This window comes from Ambystoma mexicanum, chromosome 5q (genome assembly GCF_040938575.1).
Source record: "Ambystoma mexicanum isolate Mex_15411 chromosome 5q, UKY_AmexF1_1, whole genome shotgun sequence".
Classification (NCBI taxonomy): domain Eukaryota; kingdom Metazoa; phylum Chordata; class Amphibia; order Caudata; family Ambystomatidae; genus Ambystoma; species Ambystoma mexicanum.
This window is the reverse complement of record NC_090933.1, coordinates 889,502,153-889,528,529: the sequence shown is the minus strand read 5'-3', so window position 1 is coordinate 889,528,529 and position 26,377 is coordinate 889,502,153. Positions and strand designations below refer to the sequence as shown.

Genomic DNA, 26,377 nt, shown 5'->3' with positions numbered 1-26,377 from the left:
TCCAAGAGCATCCCCCCCTCTTACGGCTGCCTAATGCTATTAGGCACCACGTCTGCCAGAAAGCCCACCCTTCAAGGAGCTAGATCTAGTAGGAGCGAGTTTATTACCCCATACTTGTAATCTTCATTATACTGAGCCCTACTCTCTCACCCACTCCTAATCAAATGTGAGGCCCACCCACAGAGATGGGCACCTGTTGACTTCGTAAACATAGACAAAAGAGAAACAGAAACTTCTCCCCTACTGCAGACCACATAATTACTGACCCCTCCATCCCAACAAACTTAATGAGCCCTCTATTAAAGGAGAATAACATGCTCAAATGTCTGATTCATAAGATAGTACAGTGACAAGGATGGGAGGACTCCTTGTAATGATGATCACAAATATATTCTGTGCTTAGAGAAAGACTTCAGAGTTTTTCATCATCTTAATTGTAGCACTGCCAATAACTCCTTAGACCTGCCCCTCTTTTGAAGGCTCTGCCGGGTAGACACCAGCCGGTTATGCACATTCAAATCCAGCTTGAGCATGCAATACTGGTCACTACAGAGAAGTAGATTTTGTTCGGTACATATTGGGGCATTCGCCATCTGGAGAACCTTTGGAACACAAGCCTTTCACCACCGTAATGGTATAAAAATAACCCCCATAGACCCTCCGTTCTTCTCTTGTGCATAAATCTGGCATTCGAAGGAAAAACAAAGTGGAAATTCCTGATAAGAGATCAACCCACAAGTTGAGCAGTACATTGACAGCAGAGTATTCCCCAGGGTGCAAATTGGTAAAACCTTGGAAGACCAACCCTTTTGCAGATTAGAAAACACTTTCAGGTTAAAGTAGTAATCTTCTGCTCGTAGGAAAACCCTGCAGAGTTTAACTTTCTCTGTTCTGCAACCCCACTCTGTCCTCTAAATTTCTGGATGTAATTTGGTTTGTAAGGAGGAGATTGCATTTTGCCCACTTGAAAAATAAGCTGGGCGCTTCTTCCACTGATCTGGACCTTGTGCCCCACCCGGTTTGCATATACCTTTGCCATCTGGTTGCCTATTCAAATAAGAGCACTTTTCCCTTTTAAGGTATGTTTAATAACTGTCACCTTGAGGATGGCGTAGAACCTTTTCATTTTGAAGATTGGTCTGCCTTATGAGCAACATTCAGTTTGCCCAATTTCCTTACCAGCCTTTCAGACTGGTGTTGGTTTGTATCCCATGTTGCTCCAAATGATACAGATATGCCACCCAATCCCCTTTCGAATCTCTATCGCCCTCCAAACCTGAAGATGGTGAGACTTGACCAAGCCTCGGGGTCTGATTAAGTCTGAAGACCAGAATTTCTTGGCATGTGTCACAGCTGTATCTTGGTCAAGAGAAGCACCTATTCACAGTAAACTATGCTCCCTTACACCACTAGCCAAGTGTGTAGGTGCTGATCTGCTGAAGAATGAAGCTGAACCTGCATTTCCTCACTTTTCGGGCAGTGGGGAAGAGACCTCTTCAAGCTAAGGAGTTGGCTGGTGATCCTTTGAACTCCAGTTAATGACAAGGTGCTATAGAAGATTCGGCCTTGGCTCAGCAACCATCTAGTCTCCTGGAATGGTGCTCTGGCCACTGAGGAAGAGTGCCTGTGTTTAACCATTCCAGAAGAGTAAGATTTATTTTGCATGCAACAATCTCATCAAGTGAACAAGGCCTTGGTGCCTATTGCCTCTGACTGGCAGCACACTGAATTGGAACTGACCATCTGGAATATCAAAGGTAGAGATCTCTGGTGGGGGTTAATGCTAGGACAGTGAAATAAGGTTTCCTGGTCCCCAGAGAAACTAGCTCAACCTGACTCACAAAAGAGGCAATTCCTTGAAGCTTCTCCATTAAGATGGACTAGTTCCTTGAAGCTGCTCCTGTTGATATAAACCTGTATCCTTTATTCAGAGGGTCTCGGAACAAGAAAGAGAAGGTATATTCTACTTTCCATACTCTTCTTGAGGGATTGGGACACTCTCCCTTTTCGCCAGAGGGTTTGAACCCAGAGCAACATTACCCTCTTCTTTATCAGGTTGCTAGGTCAGGAGTTCAAAGGGAACTGGAGTCTGTTTGGAGAAATTAATGGAAAAGCTGCAGCGGTCCACATTCAGAAACCATGCTTATGAAAGGGCTTTCCCCCCCATGTGATCCTTTCAATGCACTGAGGTAAAAAGATCTTCTGGCTGCAGCAATTCATATAGGGATACAGGGATACAGTGAGTCTGCGCACATCAGTATCTCAAGTTAACAGTAGTTTCTCGATTTCCAAAATCTGGCTGCAGCCAGACAACTTCCCCATATTTACGTGCTGAAGTTCTTCAGTAGTTACTGAGCCATGAAACATCCCAATGAAGGGCAAAGCCTGAAGCTCCATGAGCTATGTTTAGGTGCTGGAAGGGAGATATGGCTACTGTCCTCTTATGCACCATGTTTGAGGGATAAGCATCCTGGGATGCCATGGACCCTACATAAAATGACTGTGAGGGGTACATTTTAGGCTGGCATAGAGGACGTCAATATCCAAAATATGGGTATTTTGAGTTATCTGCATCCTGTCAGTGAAGCGTCTGCTGAGGAGATGGAAGGGACTGCACATTCCTGTAGACCTTAATTCTCTTAAGTCTGCCGATCACCCTTTCACAACATTCTTGGGGGTAGGGCAGGTGTTTACCTGGAGCCTTTACATCGAGCTCCGGTTGTTGGACAGGATTTGTTTTGTATAACAGAATCTTTCTATTAATTGTTGTGCACTAAGGACCTGGGATAGAACATCAGGCATTTAATTACCTTAAGTAGAAACATGCAGGGGTAGGGGGAAGACTATGGTGTGTAGAATGCGCTCTCATACCATAGAAACTTCAAAAGATAGAAAGCAAGCTTCTCTAGATGAAGTGAAATGTCACGGTTAGGCTCCAGAACAACACCTACCTCTTATACTCTGCTCCTCAGTCAGTCTGAAAAGGCTATCACCACACTGAGCTCCTTATATCATCGCACTCTCGCCAAGTGGATGAGACCATGTGCCTCTACCCTTACTGGAGAGCAGCCCATGGTAAATTTAGTATCGCACTTAAGGTTGCAGATATAACATATCTAGTTGCATAGTATGATAACTGTTGCTTTGCCTCCTTTTGTCCATATTTTCCATTCTTCACTGGTGGTGCACCACCCAGTTAAAATAACACAAAAAGGAATAAACCATGTCAGTCTCAATGTTTACCTACTAGAACTACATGTGCCTGTGTCCAACTTTCTGTGGGAATGTGCAGCACCCATATGCTCAAACAGTTGGAGAAATAGAGAAACAAAATTGTTAGATTAAGGGGAACTGCACATTATTTTATGTTTTATTTATTCAGTGGATCCAACTTCTCTTGGTTAAACTATTGAAACAGTGATTCTTCCGTGGAGTCTACTAGATTCAAGACACCTAATCTGTTATGGAATCTGATTTCTATTCAGGTGGAAGAGTTATATTTATGTCCACAGTACTATGGCTCACTGCTCGCCAATAACATCTTCCTAGGTCTAAACTCCCTGTCTGTAGATACCCCATCCATTTACTACTGTGTGTTTATGACTGTATATTTGCATATGTAGTTAACAGGGTGACACATTGACTGATTTACTATTGTCTGAACTCTGGGTGGTAAAGAATCTACCATCCCTTCTTCCCCGTGAGGATCTGCTTTAACTCTATAGGGGTTTTTATCACCATCAATTTGTTTTTACTTTGCAGCTATCGAACAATTAGATTATTTGAGGTGACTTGCCTTAGTTTATATCTCAAAGATTGTAATCCCAAGGATATGCATTGGAATTCTTGCCAATGCCAGTGCCTGGCATGTCGTTGCCTCTGAGTATGCAAGACAACTATAATCCCCATGACTTCCTTTTTATATACTTAGGGTCAAAGAGCATTGTTATGCAGGCTCTGACTATCGGATGCACCCAAGCGCTAGCACGAAAAACTGCCTCAACATGGATGCATTTTAGACCACCCAGCATGCCATCTTGTTGGTTGTCAACATTATATCCATCACCACTTCATACTGCTGGTTGACTGGGCAAACATAAGGTAGATGAGCAATATTTGCTGGTCTTCCAAAGGCCCTCTTGGTTCTGGTCCCTATCCACTCTTGTCCTCAAAGCAGTAATGTATATGTTCCTCTCAGTCTTCACTAATTGGATTATTGTGCGAGTGCGAAAACATTATACACTGTAATGGTTTATATTCTTCTTTGCTTTTTTTTTTTTTTTTAATGGGCGGTGTCCTGATGTGATGAAGCTTCTACTTGTGCGAGCCCATTCTGGTAGATTTGAGTTGATTTTTATTTATATAGCGTTCCATACACTGGCTCCCAGTGACGGTGAGGATTAAGTTCAAAACCCTCTGCATTGCCCACAAGGCTTACTGAGGCCTGGGGCCTCAATACCGATCTTCCTTCTCGAGCTCTTCGCTCATCCGCCTCCATCTCTCTCGGGGTCAGTCGCTTTTCCAAGCAACGAGTCAGTGGTAGATCTTTCTTCGGCTGGGCCTCCCTCTGGAACAGCCTCCCGGAAACTTGAGGAGAACCATCTCCGGTTCCGGAAGCACCTCAAAACCTTCCTCTTTACTTCTGATTTCACTCCTCCTCTCCCCTGATGAACTCCTGGCTGAAATTGAAACTGCACTGGTCACCTGGCTACCCTCTGATCTCGGGCCCAGGTCTCCTCCCCCGCCAGTTGCACACCTGCACTGCCTCCCTTGCATCCCCCACACTTGGGGACTGTTTTCTGTATCCCTACAGCCCCCTACCAGCACTTGACACCTGATGTTCTGCACTTAGCCTTGCACTTGCCACCAGCTGGCCGCACCTTGTACTTAATGCTTTTATTTATTCTATTTATTTGTACTGTTTATCCCATGTACTGCACTGCCCCCTGCCCTGCAATTTTCCCCCTTCCCCTACACTTGCGCCATCTCAATGTCACCTGGCCTAGTAAGATCGTTGTTCCTGTCTTCCCTCTGTTCCCCCCCCCCTGCCTTGTCGCGCCTTGAAACACTTGTGTATAGGTGTGTTATAAATGCCATATCATACACAAAAGTGCTTTAGAGGAATAAAATAAACTGTACAATTCATGAGAAACCATCAGAGAAACCCAAATGAACAGACAAGGCAAATGAGTTTTAAGGCTTGGAAGATGGTAAAGAGATCAAAGAGGGAGAGGAAGTGCATTCCAGTGTTTGGGGGCAGGAGAGTTAGTGCAAGGTGCGTAACGAGGAACAGTAAGAAGAGAGATTGAGAGCAGGATGAGACATAGAAGGAAATAAGAGAAGAAAGTTGAGGATGGGCCAGATTGTAGAGACATTTAGAGACCAGAGAAAGGAAGTTAAAATGCAAACGTGATCAAAAAGGGCGCCAGTGGAGTGAGGCAAGAGCTGGGGCAATAGTTACGAGAGGATAGAGAATAAAGGAGACTAATAGTGTTCTAGCTAAATCGAAGGCAGAGATGAATAGCAAGGAGGTCATGGAAAAGAGAGGAACAGAGGAAGAGATGGGAGAAAATAAGAGATGAGACAAGATTGTTTTGTAGCAGGAAAAGGGAGAAGGTCCCGCCTTTTGGATATTAAAAAGGTGAAACCAACAGGAGCTGGGAAAGAGTGGAAATATGAGGGGTGAGTAAGATTCCCGGGCAGAGAGCAATGGGGAGAGAAGAAGGAGGGAACTGAACTAAAGGGCAAGGTAGAGTAGAGGCACAGTGATGGCATGGAAGAAGAACACTTCAGTCTTGGAGGGATTGAGATGGAGGAAATGGGCCGATAGCCAAGACTGAATAGCAAGAAGGCAAGAGGTGGTAGTAGAATGAATAGATGGAGAAAATTAAGAAATCGAAAAGAGCTGGGTATCGCCAGCATAAAGCTGATTGGGTAAGGCAGAAAAAGGAGATGAGGGAAGCAAGAGGAATAGTATAGAGAGAGAAAAGCAGGGGACTCAGGACCGAGTCCTGGCCTACACCATACTGAAGAGGAAGGGTAGGAGAGTTAAGGCCACACCAGGATGCTGAGTAAGTGCGATTAGAGAAAAGTGGATGGCAATAATTCAGAACAGAACCACAGAGACCAAGAGTGGACAGGGATTGAAGGAGGGAGTGATCAACGGTGTCAAAAATCGCTGATGGATCAAGTAGAACCAAGAGAGAAGATTTCTTAAGAGTGATGACCAGAAAGAAGTGCATCACAAACAGAAAGAAGGGCTTTTTCGGTGGACTGGAGAGGACAGAAACCAGATTGCTGGATAGGAGGAGGGAGGCAGTGGAGACTTTGAGCATAGACGATCCGCTCGAGAAGTTTGGATTGAAACGTTAGGAACGAAATGTGTCAATAATTAGATGGATGAGAAGAGTCCAAACAAGCTTTTTTTTTTTTTATTTTTTTTGGATAGTAGAGAGAGAAAACGGAGCTGGGAGACGGGGGGATAGGAGCAATGGAGGGGAAGACGGCGACAAGGTAATAGATCAATGGAGAAGGGAGACTTTAGGAGAAAGGGGAAAGGGAAGGATCGGGTAGGCAGAGAAACGATATCATTAAGGACTTGGAATAAACGGCAGAAAAAGGAGGAGAGTGAGTCAAGAAGGTTGATATAGAAGTGCTGTTTTGCAAGACGAAGAGCAGTGTCACAGTGACAATGGAGAGTGGAAAGATTAAGAAGGTCCGAAGGGGACAGAGCGTTCCTCCCAAGGTGTTCAGCGTAACCCAGAGAATGACGTTAAGAATAAAGAGCTGGAGTAAGCCAATGTTGAGAAGACTTGCTTGAAGGAAAGAAAGAGGAAGAAGGGTAAAAAGAATCAAGGGTATCAAGAATAGAGGTTGATGGCAAGGAAGAACATAAGTCGACTGAAAAGGATTCAAGAGCGTACAAAGTGGGGAGTGAAGATGTTAAAGAAGAAATAGGGAAGTGTCGAGAGACCAAAGGTCACAGTGAAATAATGAAGAGGAGGGATGAGGGGGAATAAGAAGTCAGAAAGATGAGCAGAACGGAACAAAACTGGAGTAAGGTCAAGCAGAGAAGAGAAGATGTGCTCCAGAGATTAACTATAAGTGTCGGAAGCAGGAGTAGGGAAAGGGGCAAGATCGGAGACTCGTGAACAGTGTAGGGGAGGATTGGTCAAAAAGACCCCCCTCCCATGCATCCTCTCCCCCGGTGAGGACCATGGCTCGACAGGGGTCCCCTCCCTACCACCAGGGCCCAGGTTGTGGATGGGTCACCTGCCGAAGACATTGACCAAACCTGCTGAATTTAGCTAGGCCTCAGAAATCATTTTGTCTAATAGCGATGGTTTGAGCCCTGCGCACCGCAGCGCGGCCCCCACCTTTGGAGAGTTTCAATTATCCCTGTGGCCACAGCTCTCTGGCAGATCCGCTGAGAGCCCGTTCCCACGAACAAGACGGACATGAGCTAGTGTAAGATACCAACACTGTAACATTTCACCTTCCGCAGTGTATCGCTGCTCCCAGCATGACCCGGCCAGCAGGGCCTGGGTGGAAAAAGAACTGTAAAATGGTCCTTTGACAAAAGCAAAGTTCCCAAATACTAATCAGAAAACTACCTGCGATGGAAGTGTTCTCTCCAAACCCTGTAAAATGTATACATATGGCAGAATGTGTGCTCATATGACATTAGGAATGAAGCACCACATCCCTGCAGTTATGCGCAAATAGTAAAAGCATCCCGGGGGTTTTTTGTTATGTGTGTCATTGAAAAGATTACACCCCACGGTCCCGCGCCATAACCAAACTAATGCTGCTAGAGTGTAAAGTAAGACAGATGCTACCATATTGAGGGCTTGTGTAACTGGTGCACAAAAATGCACCATATGTGTGTGTGTCCAAGCCCACTATGTGCCACTACCGTCAGTCTCAGTGGCGAGTTGTTTCTATGTGCTCCACCAACCTTACTACTACCTCACTTACCACGAATGTATAAGCATATAATAAAAATGTTGTAGTTGTCAAAAACATAGTGTGTAAGTAATGTGCTCGGATTGGCTATATGAGAGGCATTAGCAATGTTAAAACGTGAGCTTTGGAATGACTCAATTAGTATTGTATATTATTTGAATGTTTATGCTTCTTCCACCTAAAATCAGCAACACACGAGGAAAATACCTTTGTGAGCACATGCAAGGCCATTCCCCCTCCCTCCCAGCGAAGCCTGCCAGACGAAAAAGCAGAGGCCTGTGCCGCGCTGCTCCACCTCCCCCAACTCGGCTGGAGCCGCTTCAAAGATTTGTAGTTCCCCCTGCAGCACCCAAGGCCACGGCCCGCCACCTGTATTATTTACAACCCAGCAGTAAACCTCAGCCTGAAAACACAAATCCAGAGGCGCCCTTTCTTAAGCTCCACGACCTACTGGCTCACCTTAGGTTAATGGCCCCTGTAAAATTAGGACATCCAATATTATGGCAACATTACAGCAACACATCCATAATGACTTCTAACAAGACATGATGACATGGACCGCCTGTCCCATGCCCCGAGACCCAACCCCATGACCTACGGTACCCGGTCAACAGGACGCTGGTAACCATCTATTGATAAATCGCCAACAGACCCCACTCTAGGTGCATTCCTTCTGTGTTGCATTAACCTGTAGAATAACCTATTGGAGGATTTACTAAGGAAGATAATATTGCAAATGGTTGAATGACTGCGGTGTGCATGGCCTAGGGCAAAGAAGTCAGGAAAAGCCATTCATCTCTGACACTGGCCACAGTGGCACAACAACACCGCCCGGATGAACCCAGCTGACCTGCCAGGCCCAGCCCAACCCACGAGGCTAACCAGTGACGTCCTCCAACCGCGGCCAACCACATCGCAGCAGCACCTATAGCTAGTCGTCGCCACCCAATCCCCATGAACTTGTGCCCCCTATAGTATGTAGGTTCTGATGACATTCTTTGTAAATATATACCCCTGTCTTTGCTATTGTCAGACAGAGCGCTCTCGGAGTTTGCAGAGTTCTTTGCATGCCCTATTCTGATTGATAAACTCCCATTTACGCTCACCCGCACTTTGTCTTGGCCTTATTCCCATCCTGGGAGAGTCCATTATTGTCTCTCATTGTGGGGAGGACGTTCTGGCTGGGGACGCTTGCCTTCAGTGGTGACCCCGAAAGCGTGATTATTATTTTTTTCCAACATATATATATATCCCTACCGTCCCCTTTGGCACGAAAATCTCTGGACGAAAAGGCATAAGCACGATGCGCCGGCTACGGGAGGCTGCCCGCCAACGGCGACCGGTACGCTCAGAAGTGCGCACTCAAAAGAGAGAGGGTACGGGATCCCGTTTGAAAAATCCCTTTTGAGTACCGCTCGCCGGGGCTGACCGTTGAGCGTACGGCAACACTGCCTGGACGGACCCAGTTTCGGAGACTCTCGGTTCAAGACGGGCACGTGAGTATTGAGTGCGAGCGATCATAAAGGGAGTAGGGGAGGAAACATAGGACAGGGAACGAGGCTGGTTAAAAAGGGGCACTTTGGGTCTACTAAGGACCATCCTAAACTTTCTTTGCTTTTTTCTTTGCATATGGCCATTAGGATTAAGAAGTGAATAGAGATAAAGTGACGGGAACCTAGCTCCGCGAGGGGGTGGAAGGCGGCGCCGCATAGTGCTATCTTGACTAGTACTGGGAATATATGAAGAAGTGGAAAATGAGATAAAGGTGTCTGGTAAAGGAAGACACAGAGAATATATTAGTGACTGCTATTCTTTATATTCTTTTCTTTAGGTTTACGGGAAAATAAAAGTGGGTTAGTACAAAAAGACATAAGCTAAATAGAAAGAAAGACAATTTTACATTAAAATTAAGAAACAAATATATATATATCAGAATAAGATGGACAGGGACAGCTGGAAAGGGAGGATAAACTGAGTTGTGAGTAGAGTGCTGCCTATGGGTGTGTAAACATCGTATGTGTCAGGACACATTTTGTTATGATGAGTGTATAGAAGTGGCCAGGAATGCATAATTATGGAATGGTCATGGTAAGTGTGACGAGACGAAATATTATAAAAAAGAGAGTAATGTGGTGAAGTGAGTGTTTACTTTTTGATTTGTTGGGTAACATTGTCGAAATTCCTGATGGTTTGCTCTTGTACGTGCCCCCAAAGAGGATAGAATAGAGGAGGTGCGCAGCCATTTTTTATAGTGTGCAGGGGGAGGGAAAATACGCAGGTCCCCACGATTCCGTAAGACATAAACACGCAAACTCACATGGTTATACGTTTATATTGAGATACCGAGATATATAGAGACACATCTGTGTCGGGTGAGCACGAAGTATGGGGGCAGAAACACCCTTATCACATATTTGTAAGAACCTACCTGGGTATGCAGAAAGGATTAAGAAATATCATGACCAGTGGATCACAGAGTTGAAGGGGGAGGGGTTACCTCAGATATGGCCCGAAGGGGGATCGTTTGACAAGAGTGTCCTAGATATGGTAGCCACATGCATTTGTTTGAAATACAAGGGGAAGCAGTTACATAATAGGAGAGAAATATTAGACCTATGGAGACTGTTTGAAGAGATACCCCTGCCTAAGGCAAGGGAATTGGATCCTGATCTACCATCTACCACTGACAATCCACTAATGATACAAAAGGATGATAAGATATTGCCAGAAGAGGCACCGCCGATAGAGGTAACTAGGTTGTACCCAATACTAAACAAGCCAGTACCTGCGGAGGGATATCGTGACCCAACTTATGTACCCCCACCGACAACTACCACCACCCAAGGGCCAACAGCACCCCCGCCATATGAGAGTCATAGGGAGCGAGAACAGGTGAGCACACCAAGGGTGGACATAGAAAAATTAACAGGAGATTTAGAATCAAGGCTCTCTATAGCCAAAGATGAGCTCTCGAGAATAAAAAGCATATGTGAGCGGACTGCACTCAATACAGCTAGATCAGAGCATGCATCCAGAGTGCAGAGCGAGAGTAGAACATTTGAAGAAGGGTGGAAAAAAGGAGAGATACTGTTTAGGATACAGGAAGAACCAACACGGATAATTGAACTAGAGGAAAGAGAGGGATGTACTGATAATGAAGAGAGGCCCACAGGAGGCAGGGAGGAGCTACTATGTGATATAGGGGATGATTTAGAAGAAAGTGAAAGGCTAAGTATGGCGATAGGAGGGGGAAGCGAAGGGTTGGATGGCGCATGCTCAATGAGAACGATGGATGATGAGTGGACAGGGCGACTAAGGAACAGGTTGGGAAAAATGGCATTGTTAGGAAAATCAGGAATGAAGGTGAGTACAGATACAACGACGAAGGGAAAGTTGCAGCTCCCACTAATACACAGGGGAGGAGGGAGGCCGAATTACATACCCTGGGCTCAGATGATAAGGCCAATTTACTAAAGTTACTGCCCCCGCTATCAGGAGGGGCGAGCAAGTGGATATATGCTTTTGAGAAACACACAGCCGGGGTACCTCTAGTGATAGGGGAGGTGAAAAGTTTGCTAGTATCAGCAGTTGGGGATCAGGCTGACAGAGTATGGGTCAAAGCTGGCTTCCTGGGAGTAACGTTAGACTGCGATCGCCATGATGGTGCCTCTTTCAACACAGTGCGTGCAAGGGTGTGGGATGCTTTGCGGGAAACGTTTCCAGATACCCCAGATTTGCAGTCAGTAATGCAATGTACAATGAATGACGGGGAAGATGCTATGGATTACATTTTTCGGGTCCAAGAGATGTGGAGAGCAGAAACGGGCACACCCTGGTATCAATCGACATAATTATTCTACTTCATAATAAAGAGGGGGCTCCCAAAAGAAGTGCAAAAAGCACTTGACAAAATAGCAGGTATTGAAGCAAAAGGATGGCCCGAAATTCAGAGCATAATAGTCCACCACTGTAAGCGAATAAAAGAGAAGGAGAAGGAGGTGGCGCAGCGAAGATTGGCAGATGAAGCGAAACTAGTACAAACAAAGCTGGTGAAGGTCGCTGCTGCAGTGGCCGCGCTCCCACACAGCAGGGAGGGAGCCGAGGAAGAGGAGGGGCTGGTAGCAATACAAGGAAGGATGGCAACTAATTGGGAAGGAGCAGGGCAGCGGCAGTGGAACGAGCAGGAGCAGAGTGGAGGTCCGCAGTGGCAAGAGTGGGCCCCTCGAGGGGGATGAGGTGGGTACAGGGGCCGAAGAGGAGGTGGACAAGGGTATGGGGGAATGGGAGGAAACCGATGGCAGGGTCCCAGAGGTGCGCAAGGGAGTTGTTGGAACTGCGGGAGGTGGGGACACTACTCAAGAGAGTGCAGAAATAGACCAAACAGCGGATTTCCAGAGGTAGAACATTATGGCCATCCCCATCCAGGGAGCCCATATGGTCTCCCAATGGGACAACAACAAAGGAACCCAGGGCAGGGGTACCATGAGCAACAGCAGGGACACCAATACAGAACAGAGAATCACCCACAAAACAATGACACTATGCACTACACGCCAAGCAACCCTTTCGCGACAACAGCAAACGGAGCCCCAGCACCAGCCCCCTATAGTGGCGTGTCAGTGGTTTCAGGGAGTGTGTTCAACCAAGGGGGGGCAATGAGACACCCCGCATAGGACAGCCCAAACAGAACAGTTGCGTGTCCTGTTCTATCTACCACCTACGATGCAGCAGAGGAACCATTGGTAGGGGCGCAGATAAGAGACAAGCAGTTCATATTCATGGTGGATTCGGGAGCGGAGAAATCATGCGTTAGGGAGGGCCGGTTCCCGTTATCTAACCGGAAGTTAGAGACACAGGGGTTCTCTGGGGCTGTAATTGAAGTTCCTTACACAGAAGCTTTGGATGTGACAGTGGGGGGTAAAACTGTAAGAACACCCTTACTGTATTATGAACATTCGCCAATAAATTTACTAGGGAGGGACCTTCTTAGCAAACTCAACATGACAATATCATTCACTGAGAGAGGTATAGTGTGTTCAACACCAGAAATATGCCCATTACGTGTAATGCTGGTAGTACAGGCTCACACAACTGCACCGGAAATACGTGGCTTGCCAGTGGACGAGAGAATGTTTATTGAAGGATTAAAGACGCTGGCCCACATAGTTCCTGAGCTGAAAAGGATGGATTGGAGAATACCCGCGGAGTTCCTCTTCCGCCCAATAGTGCACCCAGACATAGCACCAGGATCAGTGGTATCATTAGACTTGCATGCTGTACAGGTATCTGCAAAAAGGATCGCAGTGATTGGAATGGACATAGACGGGTGTGAATGGCGCACAGTGCTGTGCATCAATGCCGACATAGCCCTGAGAGACTTAACTGATGAAGATCTCTTTTCCGATTTAGAAAGCAATGGCAAAATAATAATGGAAATAGCAATGCCCTGTGACATTTTGATTCAGGCTAGACAGATTCCTGTCCAGTTGATGGCGGTGGTGGGAGCACCACCGTCATTTTTTGATGATGACATGGGACTAGTACCAAACAATTTGTGGACAACAGGCCCCCATGACGCAGGGTTGTTGCATGGAGTAACACCAGTGATAATAAAGCTCAAACAAGGGGCAATTCTACCCCGAGTGAAACAATATCCATTGTCCCGCGAAGCTGAAGAAGGGATAAAAGAGACAATAAATGCACTGCTAGCACAAGGGATAATAGTGCCTTCAAACTCCCCATGTAACACATGTATCTACCCTATCAAAAAAGCAAGGGGAGGGGCTTGGAGGATGATCCAGGATTTATGCCCCCTAAATGACGTAATACAGAAAGAGTTCCCTTTGGTCCCGAACCCTGCATCAATATTATGCAGTATCCCAAAAACGGCATCACATTTCACAGTGGTCGATTTGAAAAACGCATTCTTCTCCATCCCCTTGGCAGAAGAAAGCAGATATCTGACAGCATTTACACTAGGGGGAAAGAGATATGAACATTGCAGATTACCACAGGGATACTGTGAGAGCCCAAGCATATTCAACCGCATACTACATGAAGACTTAGGCAACTTATCAGTTGAAAGCACAATCATTCAGTACGTAGACAATTTACTCGTCTGCGCACAGAATGAAGAGACATGTAGAAAAGATTCGGTAACACTCATGTCCCTGTTGGCAAATAAGGGGTATAAAGTAGACAAGGAAAAGCTACAATATTGTCAGAAAGAAGTCCTATACTTGGGACAGCTAATATCAAAAGACGGAAAAAGAATAATCGCTGACAGGGTAGAAGCAATAAGATCAGTAAGAGAACCCACAACAGTGAAGGAGATGCAGACATTCTTGGGAATGTGCAACTATTGTAGAGCATTGATATTAGATTATGCAGCATACACCAGACCCTTACTGCAAGCACTCAAGGAGGCCCAACAAGAAAACAGGAAGATAGAATGGTCAGAAGAAATGAGCGCCTCATTCAAAGAGTTGATTTCGAGTGCTCCAGTACTCGCCAATCCTGATTATGAATGCAAATTTTACCTGTTCTCACACTGCAAGGGGACACTCATGACAGCTGTACTGACACAAAAGACTTCCCTAGGACACAAACCGTTGGCTTACTATAGTGGCACTTTGGATGCAGTAATGCAAGGGCATTTACGTGCGAGCAATCACTCGCTGCAACCGCGTTCGCAATTAAGAAAAGCGCCACAATAGTAATGGGATGCCCTGTCACATTGTTTGTTGAGCATTCACTATTTGCAAAACTTGAGAGATAAAAAAGTACACTGACCACACAGCGAACAACTGCCTATGAAATAATATTGTCCAGCACCAATCTCCATGTGGTACGATGCAGGACAGTGAATCCGGCAACATTCATTACAGAAGCATGCACACTAGAGGACATGCAGGAACACGATTGTGCGACTTACACAGGGGAAAGAGGGGAGGACACGGTGGTGTGCAAGAATGCCCTGACCGAGGGGGAGGTGTACTTTGTGGACGGGTCAACATCGATTGACATGGACACGGGAGAGAAACATGTGGGATTGGCAGTGGTGAGATTAGAAGAAGGTGAGTATGAGACACTAGTGCAGTACCGCCTCCCATCACATTTCTCAGCACAAGCAGCAGAACTCATTGCCCTAATAGAGGCCCTACGAGATCCCACAGTGGTAGCAATAGTGAAGTGCCAAGCACATACGTCCAACACAGACGTTGTGTCTTTGGGAAACGCGGCAGCGGACGCTGCTGCCAAGGAAGCTTCATACTTTGAAAAACATGAAACAGGTGAGTGTATGCTGCAGCACAAGACAAACGAAGAGTTCCCAGAAGGGTACAATGCAATGCCTATATCACAAATACTAGAGTTACAGGAAGGAGCAAGTGAGGATGAAAAGATGATGTGGGTAAAACAAGGGTGCAGCCAATCAGCAACAGACTTACTCTGGCGACAAAATAACTCAGGAAAAGTGGTAATGCCAGGAAAAACTATTAGAAATAGCGTTTCAACAATTACACTTCCCAGCATACAACACGAAACAACACATTGCAGCAGAGATACAAGAAGAGTGGTTCGTGCCCTGTCTTCAGGAGCACATATCTAGATTGACATTGGAGTGCACAACATGCCAGATATACAACTCTGGAATGACATTACATACACTCGGGGGAACAATTCCAAAACCGATTGGGCCATTCAGAGAGCAACACATTGACTACGCAGACATGGGAGAAAGGTGTAATGGGGCACGCTGCACGATTGTGGTTGTATGCACATTTTCGAGATGGGTGGAAGCAGGCCCATGTGCGCGACCTGATGCCAAAAGCGCCGCAAAGTTCCTAGTAAGGGAAGTATTTCCGCGCTGGGGAATTTGTGACGTAGCTCGCTCAGACAACGGCACTCACTTTGTGAACGAGCTCTTCAAAGAAGTAACAACACTATTGGGAATAAAACATAAATTGTGCTCGATTTATCATCCTCAAAGTAATGGCGTGGTAGAAAAGATGAACGGCCTGTTAAAAGGAAGATTAGCGAAATTATGCTTCTCATTAAAGAAGAACTGGATTTACTGTTTGCCCGTTGCGCTGTTTGAGCTGAGAAATCAGCCAAGCAAGGACCACCATTTGTCCCTGCACGAAATCGTGACCGGGAGATGAATGCACACAGCACACTACCCGCTGCGCCAACACTCAGACGCGCATAGAAGCGCTGCGATATTGGGAGATGAGTTCACAGAATACTTGAAAAAGCTAACTAGGGCAGCACGCGACATGTCAAAGCAGCTCTCACCACCATTCACAAGAGAAGAAGGGAACACAACGGGGTCCCTTACGAAACTTGAAACACAGGTACAACTGATGCCGGGAGAATTCATCTATGTCTGGAGCTTTGTGCGCCGGTGGAATGCACCACGGTTCCACGGACCATACGAAGTGGTGTTTTGTTCTCCTACAGCTGTAAAAGTGAAGGGCCTTAAGTACTGGATACATTTGACGGATGTACGAAGGGCATATAATAGTGTGCAGGGAGAGGTGGATGAGGGAGCACAGACAACAGCAAACAAAACAAATGAAAATAATGAGTGAATGTGAACATGTGTGTGACAGAAATGCACCTGATTGAGAAAGTTGATGATGAGAACCATTACATTTAAGGGTATCTATAAAGATGAAAAGATTGAAAAAAAAATGTGGACTGATGTGTAAATAATAATGTGATAAAAATGTATAGTGTCTGCACCCTTGTCTGTACATCCCCTACCCCACTCCCCTACCCACTTCCATTCCCCTACCATGATATCTCGGCACTGATAGTGCATCTAACGGGCAGCCTGCAACGGATAGATTTATTAGATATAGAGAATTCTTAGCTGAGAGATGTAGATATTCGTATGAGTGTGGATTATCTGTGTGCATTACATTGTTTTTTTACAATTATGTTTGGCCTGATTACGTATTGGTTCATAGCGTTCATCTCTATTGAGATGAACGAGGGGGGAGGGATTAACAGGACTAATGTGACAAATGAAACGGCAATTGTAAATACTAAAGAAGGTGATTATTTTGGTATGGGATAGAACTAAACTCGTATGGGGATATTACACGACACCATCCAATGCTGTCATCTCGAAAAATGAAGGTCTGCAGGGAAAAATGCAAAACAACACAATGTCCCTGCCAAAAGTATCTAATTACAATGCCTGCAGTCTAAATGATCGTAACCCCTCTGCTATATCCTGGTTATGTAACACCCCCACCAGCCAGTCCGCCACCGTAACCAAAAACACACTGTTAGATAACATAAAGGAAGAAAATGAAAAAATGACAGCGACATATGAAATATTATATGATGATTGGGCAAAGGGGGCGGGAAGGAGAAAGGGGGGCCCACATTGTCCATCGCCCATGAAGCCGGGAAATACATTAGACAAAGAAATAACAGACGGAAAAGGGAGGCGGGGAGGAGGAAGTATGAGTATTATGGGTTAGGATTAGACAAAATGGAAGAACCACGACACCCCCACCAGACAAATAAATGGTATGCGGATATGAGTGCAACAGCTAAGCAAACAACAAATGAGAGCTGTTATGTCTGCTCCCTCATTCCCCATGCTTCAGGCACACCCAAAGTATTGTTACCCAAAGAGTTGCCTATTGTCGATGCCCAGTGTCTCCTTCATCTCACGTTGTGCAGAATTAAGAACACCTTCCAGGCACATGAAGTAACTTTTAGAATGCTGCAGAACGAGAAAACATGCTATCCAAAGACAGTAGGAGTGGTATGTCTGGAAGAGCCATTTTTTATAATACAAGGGACACTTTTTTCAGACAACAAGTGGAAGGACGAAGAAGTAATGTGCAAGGCTGAAGCACTGAGGGGTGTGGCACCAGAGAAACTGCAATGGATTGAAGAAACATGCACACCAGTATGGAAGGAACACATCTCAAAACTAACCTGGGTAACGGCCATTGAAAAACCCTTCAAGCTACAGAAGGAAATAAACTATGAACTGTGTTTTAAAGGAGACGGGAAAGCCTGCATGGGGGCAAACAAGAACTGTAACAAGACCCTCACAAGACCCTCACCATCCCAGATCTGAGAAAAGGGACAGCGGCCCTCATGGATACGTATTGGGTATGTGGCAACCAGGCATACCTGCACCTCCCACAATCGTGGAGTGGCAGCTGCTCGATGGCCACCCTGCACTTCGCACTAATGGTAATCCCGGAAAGCCACATTGATGTGAGCAAAAAGATGCGAGAAAACACCCAACAGGGTGCGGCCCAGCCAACTGCAGAGCCACAAGTATATGTCCTGTCTTCCGGGAACAAGGAAGGGGTGCTGTCCCGAAACAAACGATCATCGAACTATATATCAAAGGCATCATCAGAATTGCTGGCACAGATCCCGGATAGATATTGATTATTCAGCTCTGCAGAAACATTCTTCGCCTCACTCATCCCAAGTATCCAGGCGCGAGCAAATGCAAAGTGGCTCCAAATCACACGTTGGGAGCTGATCCAGCTGGCAAATGACACTGAAAAAGGGTTTAACGTAATAAAAGTGGAACTGAGAGCACTACGGCTGATGACCATGCAAAACAGGTATGTCCTGGACCTGTTGACAGCGATGGACGGAGGTGTTTGCCGAAAAATCGGAAGTGCCTGCTGCACTTTCGTACCTTCCGAAGACGCAGACAACGGCTCCCTGTCCCATGTGATCGAAGCAGTACATAACCTAGGAGAAAGAATGAGAATGGAAGGTGGAGCAGAAGAAAGCACATGGTTCGACAATATCTTCTCCTGGGTTCCATCGTAGCTGGGAATGACTATGAAATTTTTGATGCCGGCTGTAGTATTCCTCCTCTTTATTTTTTGCCTGTGCCAGGTGGGTCTTCGATGTTGTCCTAACGCAGTACCGAATGGTGCAATGATGATGGTGACAATGGGCAACACCCGTGGTACAATACAAGCTATGCAGGAAGTACAGGTACAAACAGGAACAGATGACACACCGAGATATCAGCTAGTGCCTAGGTACCACGACAAGGATATAGTAGATAAATTGTGGCACACTACCATTAAAGAGCCCCGTATACTAGAATGGTACGAGGAGGTGTGGGTGGACTTGGAAGGGGAGAACGGATGCATATACCTGACTTGTACCCCAGATGAATATGCTAGGAGAGGTGAGAGCCTGAGAGGGGTGTGCAGAGCATGGATGCCCATAAAAGGCACACCTGCATGGGATGACGCAATCATTGACGAGGAAGAGTGTAGGAGATTGGAGGGTTTAAAGAATTTGTTACTTAAGTAACGAAAGGGGGGAAATGTAGGGGAGGATTGGTCCAAAAGACCCCCCTCCCATGCATCCTCTCCCCCGGTGAGGACCATGGCTCGACAGAGGTCCCCTCCCTACCACCAGGGCCCAGGTGGTGGATGGGTCACCTGCCGAAGACATTGACCAAACCTGCTGAATTTAGCTAGGCCTCGGAAACCATTTTGTCTAATAGCGATGGTTTGAGCCCTGCGCACCGCAGCGCGGCCCCCACCTTTGGAGAGTTTCAATAATCCCTGTGGCCACAGCTCTCTGGCAGATCCGCTGAGAGCCCGTTCCCACGAACAAGACGGACATGAGCTAGTGTAAGATACCAACACTGTAACATTTCACCTTCCGCAGTGTATCGCTGCTCCCAGCATGACCCGGCCAGCAGGGCCTGGGTGGAAAAAGAACTGTAAAATGGTCCTTTGACAAAAGCAAAGTTCCCAAATACTAATGAGAAAACTACCTGCGATGGAAGCGTTCTCTCTACAACCTCTCTGACTAAAAAACCTGTAGAATGTATAAATATGGCAGAATGTGTGCTCATATGACATTAGGAATGAAGCACCCACATCCCTGCAGTTATGCGCAAATAGTAAAAGCGTCCCGGGGGGTTTTTGTTATGTGTGTCATTGAAAAGATTACACCCCACGGTCCTGCGCCATAACCGAACTAATGCTGCTAGAGTGCAAAGAAAGACAAATGCAACCATATTCAGGGCTCGTGTAACGGGTGCACAAAAATGCACCATATGTGTGTGTGTCCAAGCCCACTATGTGCCACTACCGTCGGTCTCAGTGGCGAGTTGTTTCTATGTTCTCCACCAACCTTACTACTACCTCACTTACCACAAATGTATAAGCATATAATAAAAATGTTGTAGTTGTCAAAAACATAGTGTATAAGTAATGTACTCGGATTGGCTATATGAGAGACATTAGCAATGTTAAAACGTGAGCTTTGGAATGACTCAATTAGTATTGTATATCATTTGAATGTTTATGCTTCTTCCACCTAAAATCGGCAACACACGAGGAAAATACCTTTGTGAGAACATGCAAGCCCATTCCCGCTCCGTCCCAGCGAAGCCTGCCAGACAAAAAAGCAGAGGCCTGTGCTGCGCTGCTCCACCTCCCCCAACTCGGCTGGAGCCGCTTCAAAGATTTGTAGTTCCCCCTGCAGCACCCAAGGCCACGGCCCGCCACCTGTATTATTTACAACCCAGCAGTAAACCTCAGCCTGAAAACACAAATCCAGAGGCGCCCTTTCTTAAGCTCCACAACCCACTGGCTCACCTTAGGTTAATGGCCCCTGTAAAATTAGGACATCCAATATTATGGCAACATTACAGCAACACATCCATAATGACTTCTAACAAGACATGATGACATGGACCGCCTGTCCCATGCCCCGAGACCCAACCCCACGACCTACGGTACCCGGTCAACAGGACGCTGGTAACCATCTATTGATAAATCGCCAACAGACCCCACTCTAGGTGCATTCCTCCTGTGTTGCATTAACCTGTAGAATAACCTATTGGAGGATTTACTAAGGAAGATAATATTGAAAATGGTTTCCTCCCCTACTCCCTTTATGATCGCTCGCACTCAATACTCACGTGCCCGTCTTGAACCGAGAGTCTCCGAAACTGGGTCCGTCCAGGCAGTGTTGCCGTACGCTCAACGGTCAGCCCCGGCGAGCGGTACTCAAAAGGGATAGGGCAAAGAAGTCCGGAAAAGCCATTCATCTCTGACACTGGCCACAGTGGCACAACAACACCGCCCGGATGAACCCAGCTGACCTGCCAGGCCCAGCCCAACCCACGAGGCTAACCAGTGACGTCCTCCAGCCGCGGCCAACCACATCGCAGCAGCACCTATAGCTAGTCGTCGCCACCCAATCCCCATGAACTTGTGCCCCCTATAGTATGTAGCTTCTGATGACGTTCTTTGTAAATATATACGCCTGTCTTTGCTATTGTCAGACAGAGCGCTCTCGGAGTTTGCAGAGTTCTTTGCATGCCCTATTCTGATTGATAAACTCCCATTTACGCTCACCCGCACTTTGTCTTGGCCTTATTCCCATCCTGGGAGAGTCCATTATTGTCTCTCATTGTGGGGAGGATCGTGCTGGCTGGGGACGCTTGCCTTCAACAGTGACAAGAGGAATGGCTCAATGGGTGAAGGAAAGATGGAGGTTGAAATCACTAAGCAGAATTAAGAAAGCATCAAGTGGGAGAAGAAAAGAAAGTAAGATCAAAATTGTTACAGATGGATTTAGATGGCCGTTGGGAGCGATTGATCAAAAGAAAAGTGCAGAGAGAGGCTTTGTGAAACGGGAGAACGGTTATTCATTGACAGTCAGATCTCATGACTGTCCTATAAGAGGGCTTTGTAACCTTTGGCTCTCCAGATATTTAGGAAATAGAACTCCCATCAGCCCTGTCCAGCATTGTCAATGGTGGGGGATCATGGGATTTGATGTCAAAAACATCTGGAGAACCAAAGGTTGCAGACCCCTGCCCATAAATATAATAAGCTATGTTAGGAATAAGGCTTCTGTGTGGAAGTACATTCATAATGGAAAGTATGATGAAGTCCCTTAATGTAGGCTAGGTGATGGGACTGGTGATCTTGGGGGCTGTGCACCATTGCCTGCTCAATGATGCAGGCAGAGCGAGAACCTCCTCAGGCTCTGCAGTCTCTGACCAGCATCTTGTCAGTAGTCCCCCATGGAAAACCTCACTACAAACTTACTCGCTGGGCTATCCAGACTGGGTCAGTTCAACCGGGACTATACCCCGAATCGTAATTACCAAAGTGGGCTAGGCATGGGTGGAAATTGGGTTGGCATACAAGGAAGAGAGATGTGTATGAAAGAGCCCATGACTAACCCTAAAAGCCTGTACCTTCACACTTTTGAACCCCAGAAGGGTTAAGAACCACGGTCATGGTTCCTTTTATCAAGGAGGGTGCCTGTGCCTTATAAATCCCTCAACAACCCTAACGAGCCCCTTCCCAGAGGGTGAAGACATCCTGTTCATTTCTTGGAATATTCTCTGCATTCACTGAAAGTGACATATCTAATGAGGATCAGAAAAAGCTTGCTAAAGCCCCTGGGCTCCCTTTACATAAATGGCAGCGATTGCTGTTTATGTAAAGGAAGGGGACCCATTTATTAAGAGATGCGTATCTTGGGCCTTGGCAGACCATGAATCCATTTCTGCACCTCTCTCCGTGGAACACAAAACCTAGTTTGGTAGAATGATTTCATAGGAGATGTTGGGTGGTAGCAGTGGATTGGGGATTACGCATGGGTGCATGAACCTAGATTGCCAGTGTCTGCAGGACCCAGCAAAGTGCAATATAACTCTACCTCATTTCAAAGAGATTAGCCTTGGGCACTGCAAAGACCAGATCAAATCCAAAACCGAGGCCTGCAAATATAACCTCTGGTCGCAGAGCCACACAAAGTCCCACCCATCAAGTACTACAGCTTGTTTCTTTTGATGTCTCCATGCACATGGATTTAATGCTGACCAAGTGGTATTTAGAGAGGCCCCTGGATGTTGTGTGCAAGCAGCTTCTTGGGTGAAGGGCTGTGCTTTCTGCAGCATAATGAATTTAGAAACCGATTTCATTCCATATTCTCCCTTTGGAAGGCTTTGCCATGAAGTGGTTTTTGCTCAGCGTTCTGCGTTGTGGGCTTCTGCCTCCTTCTCGTTCCCACCCCTATTGCATTTTCCTGTATTCAAAATGGAATAATACTTTAAGTTAACCAGAGGGGGAACAGGGATGCAAGGTTAAGTGTAGGACTAGCTCAGTAGTGATTCTTCTACTCCTAGTCCTGCAGACACTTCCTCTAGACGGCTCGCCAGCCATCTTTGCTTTCTAGTGTTCAGTTCATTCTTTCTATGGGTATGATGAGATCTGAGGTGATGTGACGCATCTAGATGAGTGCTCTTGGCCACACATCCATTCACGCTTTCTGTTTTGAATTGGCTATGGGGGCATCCGATCAATTTAAAGGGTTGGCGGTAGTAGCACAAAGTGTTACAGTAGTCCTTGCAATGAAGAACTTGTTGTCTAATTTGTATTATAAATTAATTTAGTACTTTTCTTGTTCAATTATTTTAGATGTTGCCCGGTATACCTTGGTGGAAGTTCTGCACCAAGCGGTTTAGGAACAACAAGTTCACAGAGGTAAGAAAAGTGAAGTATTGTAATTTATTGATGGTTTGCAAAATGTTTCTTTCTAAAATAAAAGGTGAGGTGGGTGAACTAAAACTGTTGGCAAATATTTCACGTCACATCAATATGAGCAACGTCTTGCACAAACAACCTTCAATGCATAGAGTGCACTTTGGAACTCTGGGCTTTTGGTGCAGTGCCTTTTCCTCCTGGGCAAACCCTACTGTCCCCTCTGTTTATTGCCAACATTTCTTTGACCCTAAAAATATTGCATCAATATTTTGGGCTTCTTGGGTAAATTGTTTGCTACTTTCCATCAGGCGATCAGTATAGATATAGGAATCTAGCAGCCTTAGTATATTGGATGTTTCCTTGTCGCAGTTCACTTTCTTCAGTTGCAGAGTTTCGATTTTGTATTTATTTGCATGCACAGTTTCTGAACTTTTTGTTAATCCTAGTTACCAAATAGTGTTTCAGAAACTGGAATTTCATTCAGTCCACCTCCATAGGCCGAACTACGGCTTTCTCTTCCTCTGGTGTAAGGTATCTATCATTGAAAAGATGTTCTAACATCTCTGTCATGATGTAACATAACATGATTCTCTTTGGCATTCAATGCTTCAGAAGGCCATGATTTCAAATCGATAAGTATTTTCCTTTTGTCTGACCCTTCATAGAAGCTATAGTTTCAACGGACGACTCGAGTAAGATTCAAGGGACTTTATTTTAGCAAACCTAGAGTAGGAGGATTCGGTTTAACTGAGGTCACTTAGTGGAACTTCAACAAAACACAAATCGGGCTTCTCTACAAGACCATCTGGATGACCACTGGGCTATACTTCTTTTGGCCTTCCGAGAGTCTCCAGTTATCTTAATCCCCATTTCCTCCTTCCAGTTAATGTGCTTCTGTGCCCTTGCTGTACTACCTAATGGAATCGTCCTCTTACACAGAGGCTCCATTTGGTTTTGCACTGTTAAAAAGTAAGTGTCCCCCTCCCCACTTATATAGCTGCCTCACCATTGTAGGACCTCTGCTGTGCCCCCATGTCCGCAGTGGGCCAAAGGATTATCCAACAGGCCAAGAGAGAAGTTTGGGGTTGCCAGTACTTGTGTTACGGGACCAGTAAATGGGCAAGCCATGAGTTGCTTAGTTACATTGCAATCAGAATGAAGTTAAAATCATTGGAGTTTTGTAAGTAGCCCCTCAACAGGCTTGTTTGGGGTGTGTGTTGGAGTTTTCCCCGTTCATCCATTGGAGAATATGAAAAGCAGAGTCCCTTAGTCTACACCGCCGTCCCCCGTGCTGACTCTTTCATTGCAGTGAACACCTGACACCAGAAGCCGGAGGGCGGGATAATAAAAGATGAATCTCAGAAGTGTGGGTAATTGAAGTGAGGTGGCAAAAGGATACACAGAGCCAGAGTCTGAGGTGCTGAATCAGATACCAGGGCACCTGAAGCAGAGCACTGTGCAGCAGGCGGTCAGAGAATGCTGGTGGAAGGGCAGTGGCAGTGCAGGGACGTTGTTGGCACCCTGATTGCAAGAGGCTGTGCCACAGAGGTCTAGAGCATCGGGCAGTCTATTATGTACTTTCACTGGAAACCATAGCAGAGCATGAGAAGGCTGTGAGAACCCGGACCCCGAACAGCTGGGATACTGATAAGAAGGGTCTAGTGAAGAAGACCTAGAATGCCCTGCCTGGTGAGATAGTGAGATTGTAGAAAGTAAGGAGAGCTTGAGGAAGACCTAAGAAGGTGGGTCTACGAGCCCCAGGGGAGTTGGAAATTCTACAGTGAATTACAGGAATCTGATGAGGGGGAACCCAGAGATAAAAATCTGTTTTTATAGGAGCTGTGGCGCCGACATTCGAAGCAGCCAAGTGATGCTGACAGGCCAGGGGAATGAAGGAAGAATTGGTCCCAGCAGGGATGCACTAATCAAGGAAAGTGTAGAAGTTGCGTCATTGAAGTTGTGGTTCCAACACTCCAAAAGAGTGCAGTGCCACGGACCAACCAAGGGAACAAAGAATTGTTACATGCGTAGAAGTGTGACGAAAGTAAGTGAGTCAAATGGGGAGTGCTGGGTAAGTCTAGCGGGGTGTGCTAATCCAGTCAAAATAATTAAGAATACAAGCAACGAGGAAGCCAAGTGAGTCCATTGTGAACGTACTAATGCAGGCAAGTGAATTAAACAGAAAAACACTTGTAAAGCACAGGGATATAGGTAACGAAAGGTCAAGGAAACCAGATAAACAAGCACTGATCTGCTGTAGTACCGTTAAGTACAGGCATTAAGAAATTGCAGGACAGTTACTTCTCCGACAGCAGAGGCAGAAACATTTGTTGTATAGGCGATTAACAAATATCTAATAAATAAATGAAGTATTAGAAGGATTTAGTGAGAGTTGCGACACCAATTCTTCTGCAAAACTGTACAGGGGCACCATTAAAGATGGTGGACTTGAAGCAGGACTGTGTCACGTAACGTGAGGGCTGGGTACTCCAACCCGCAAGACAATTGTGTCCACGACCTAAGGGAATCCTCTATTGTTTTTATCTCAATGGGACAAGCTAGTGTCTCAGGGGTTCCAGTTTTGACACTGCTGAAAGCCATAGATTTTCTGGAAAGACACCTGGCATTTGATTATCTTGCAAGTTCTCATACAACCTCTTTTGAAATAAACAACCCTAGATCCAGACTGCCTCGCCAACCACAGGCCCATTACGAACCTCCTGTTTTATTGGCAAAATCTTGCAAAAATGTGTTGCTACACAACTACCTGCCAGACTCTTAACAACCCCATCTCCTAAATAACTATGTTAGGATTCCGCCTAAAGTGTAGCAACGAGACAGCCACAATCCAGGTGGTGGAGGATGCTCTCCAAATCATG

At 46.0% G+C, this 26,377-nt stretch overlaps 1 protein-coding gene across 4 annotated transcripts in view; it reads left to right on the top strand.

Moving 5' to 3' along the window:
• The window catches only part of CFAP418 (cilia and flagella associated protein 418), a 175,234-nt gene that overhangs the window by 81,846 nt on the left and 67,011 nt on the right, over positions 1-26,377 (top strand). For all 4 annotated transcript variants that reach the window (XM_069621394.1, XM_069621395.1, XM_069621392.1 and 1 more), the window contains exon 4: positions 23,433-23,498. In XM_069621394.1, the coding sequence (XP_069477495.1) occupies positions 23,433-23,498 (66 nt within the window). The remainder of the gene's footprint in view (positions 1-23,432; positions 23,499-26,377) is intronic.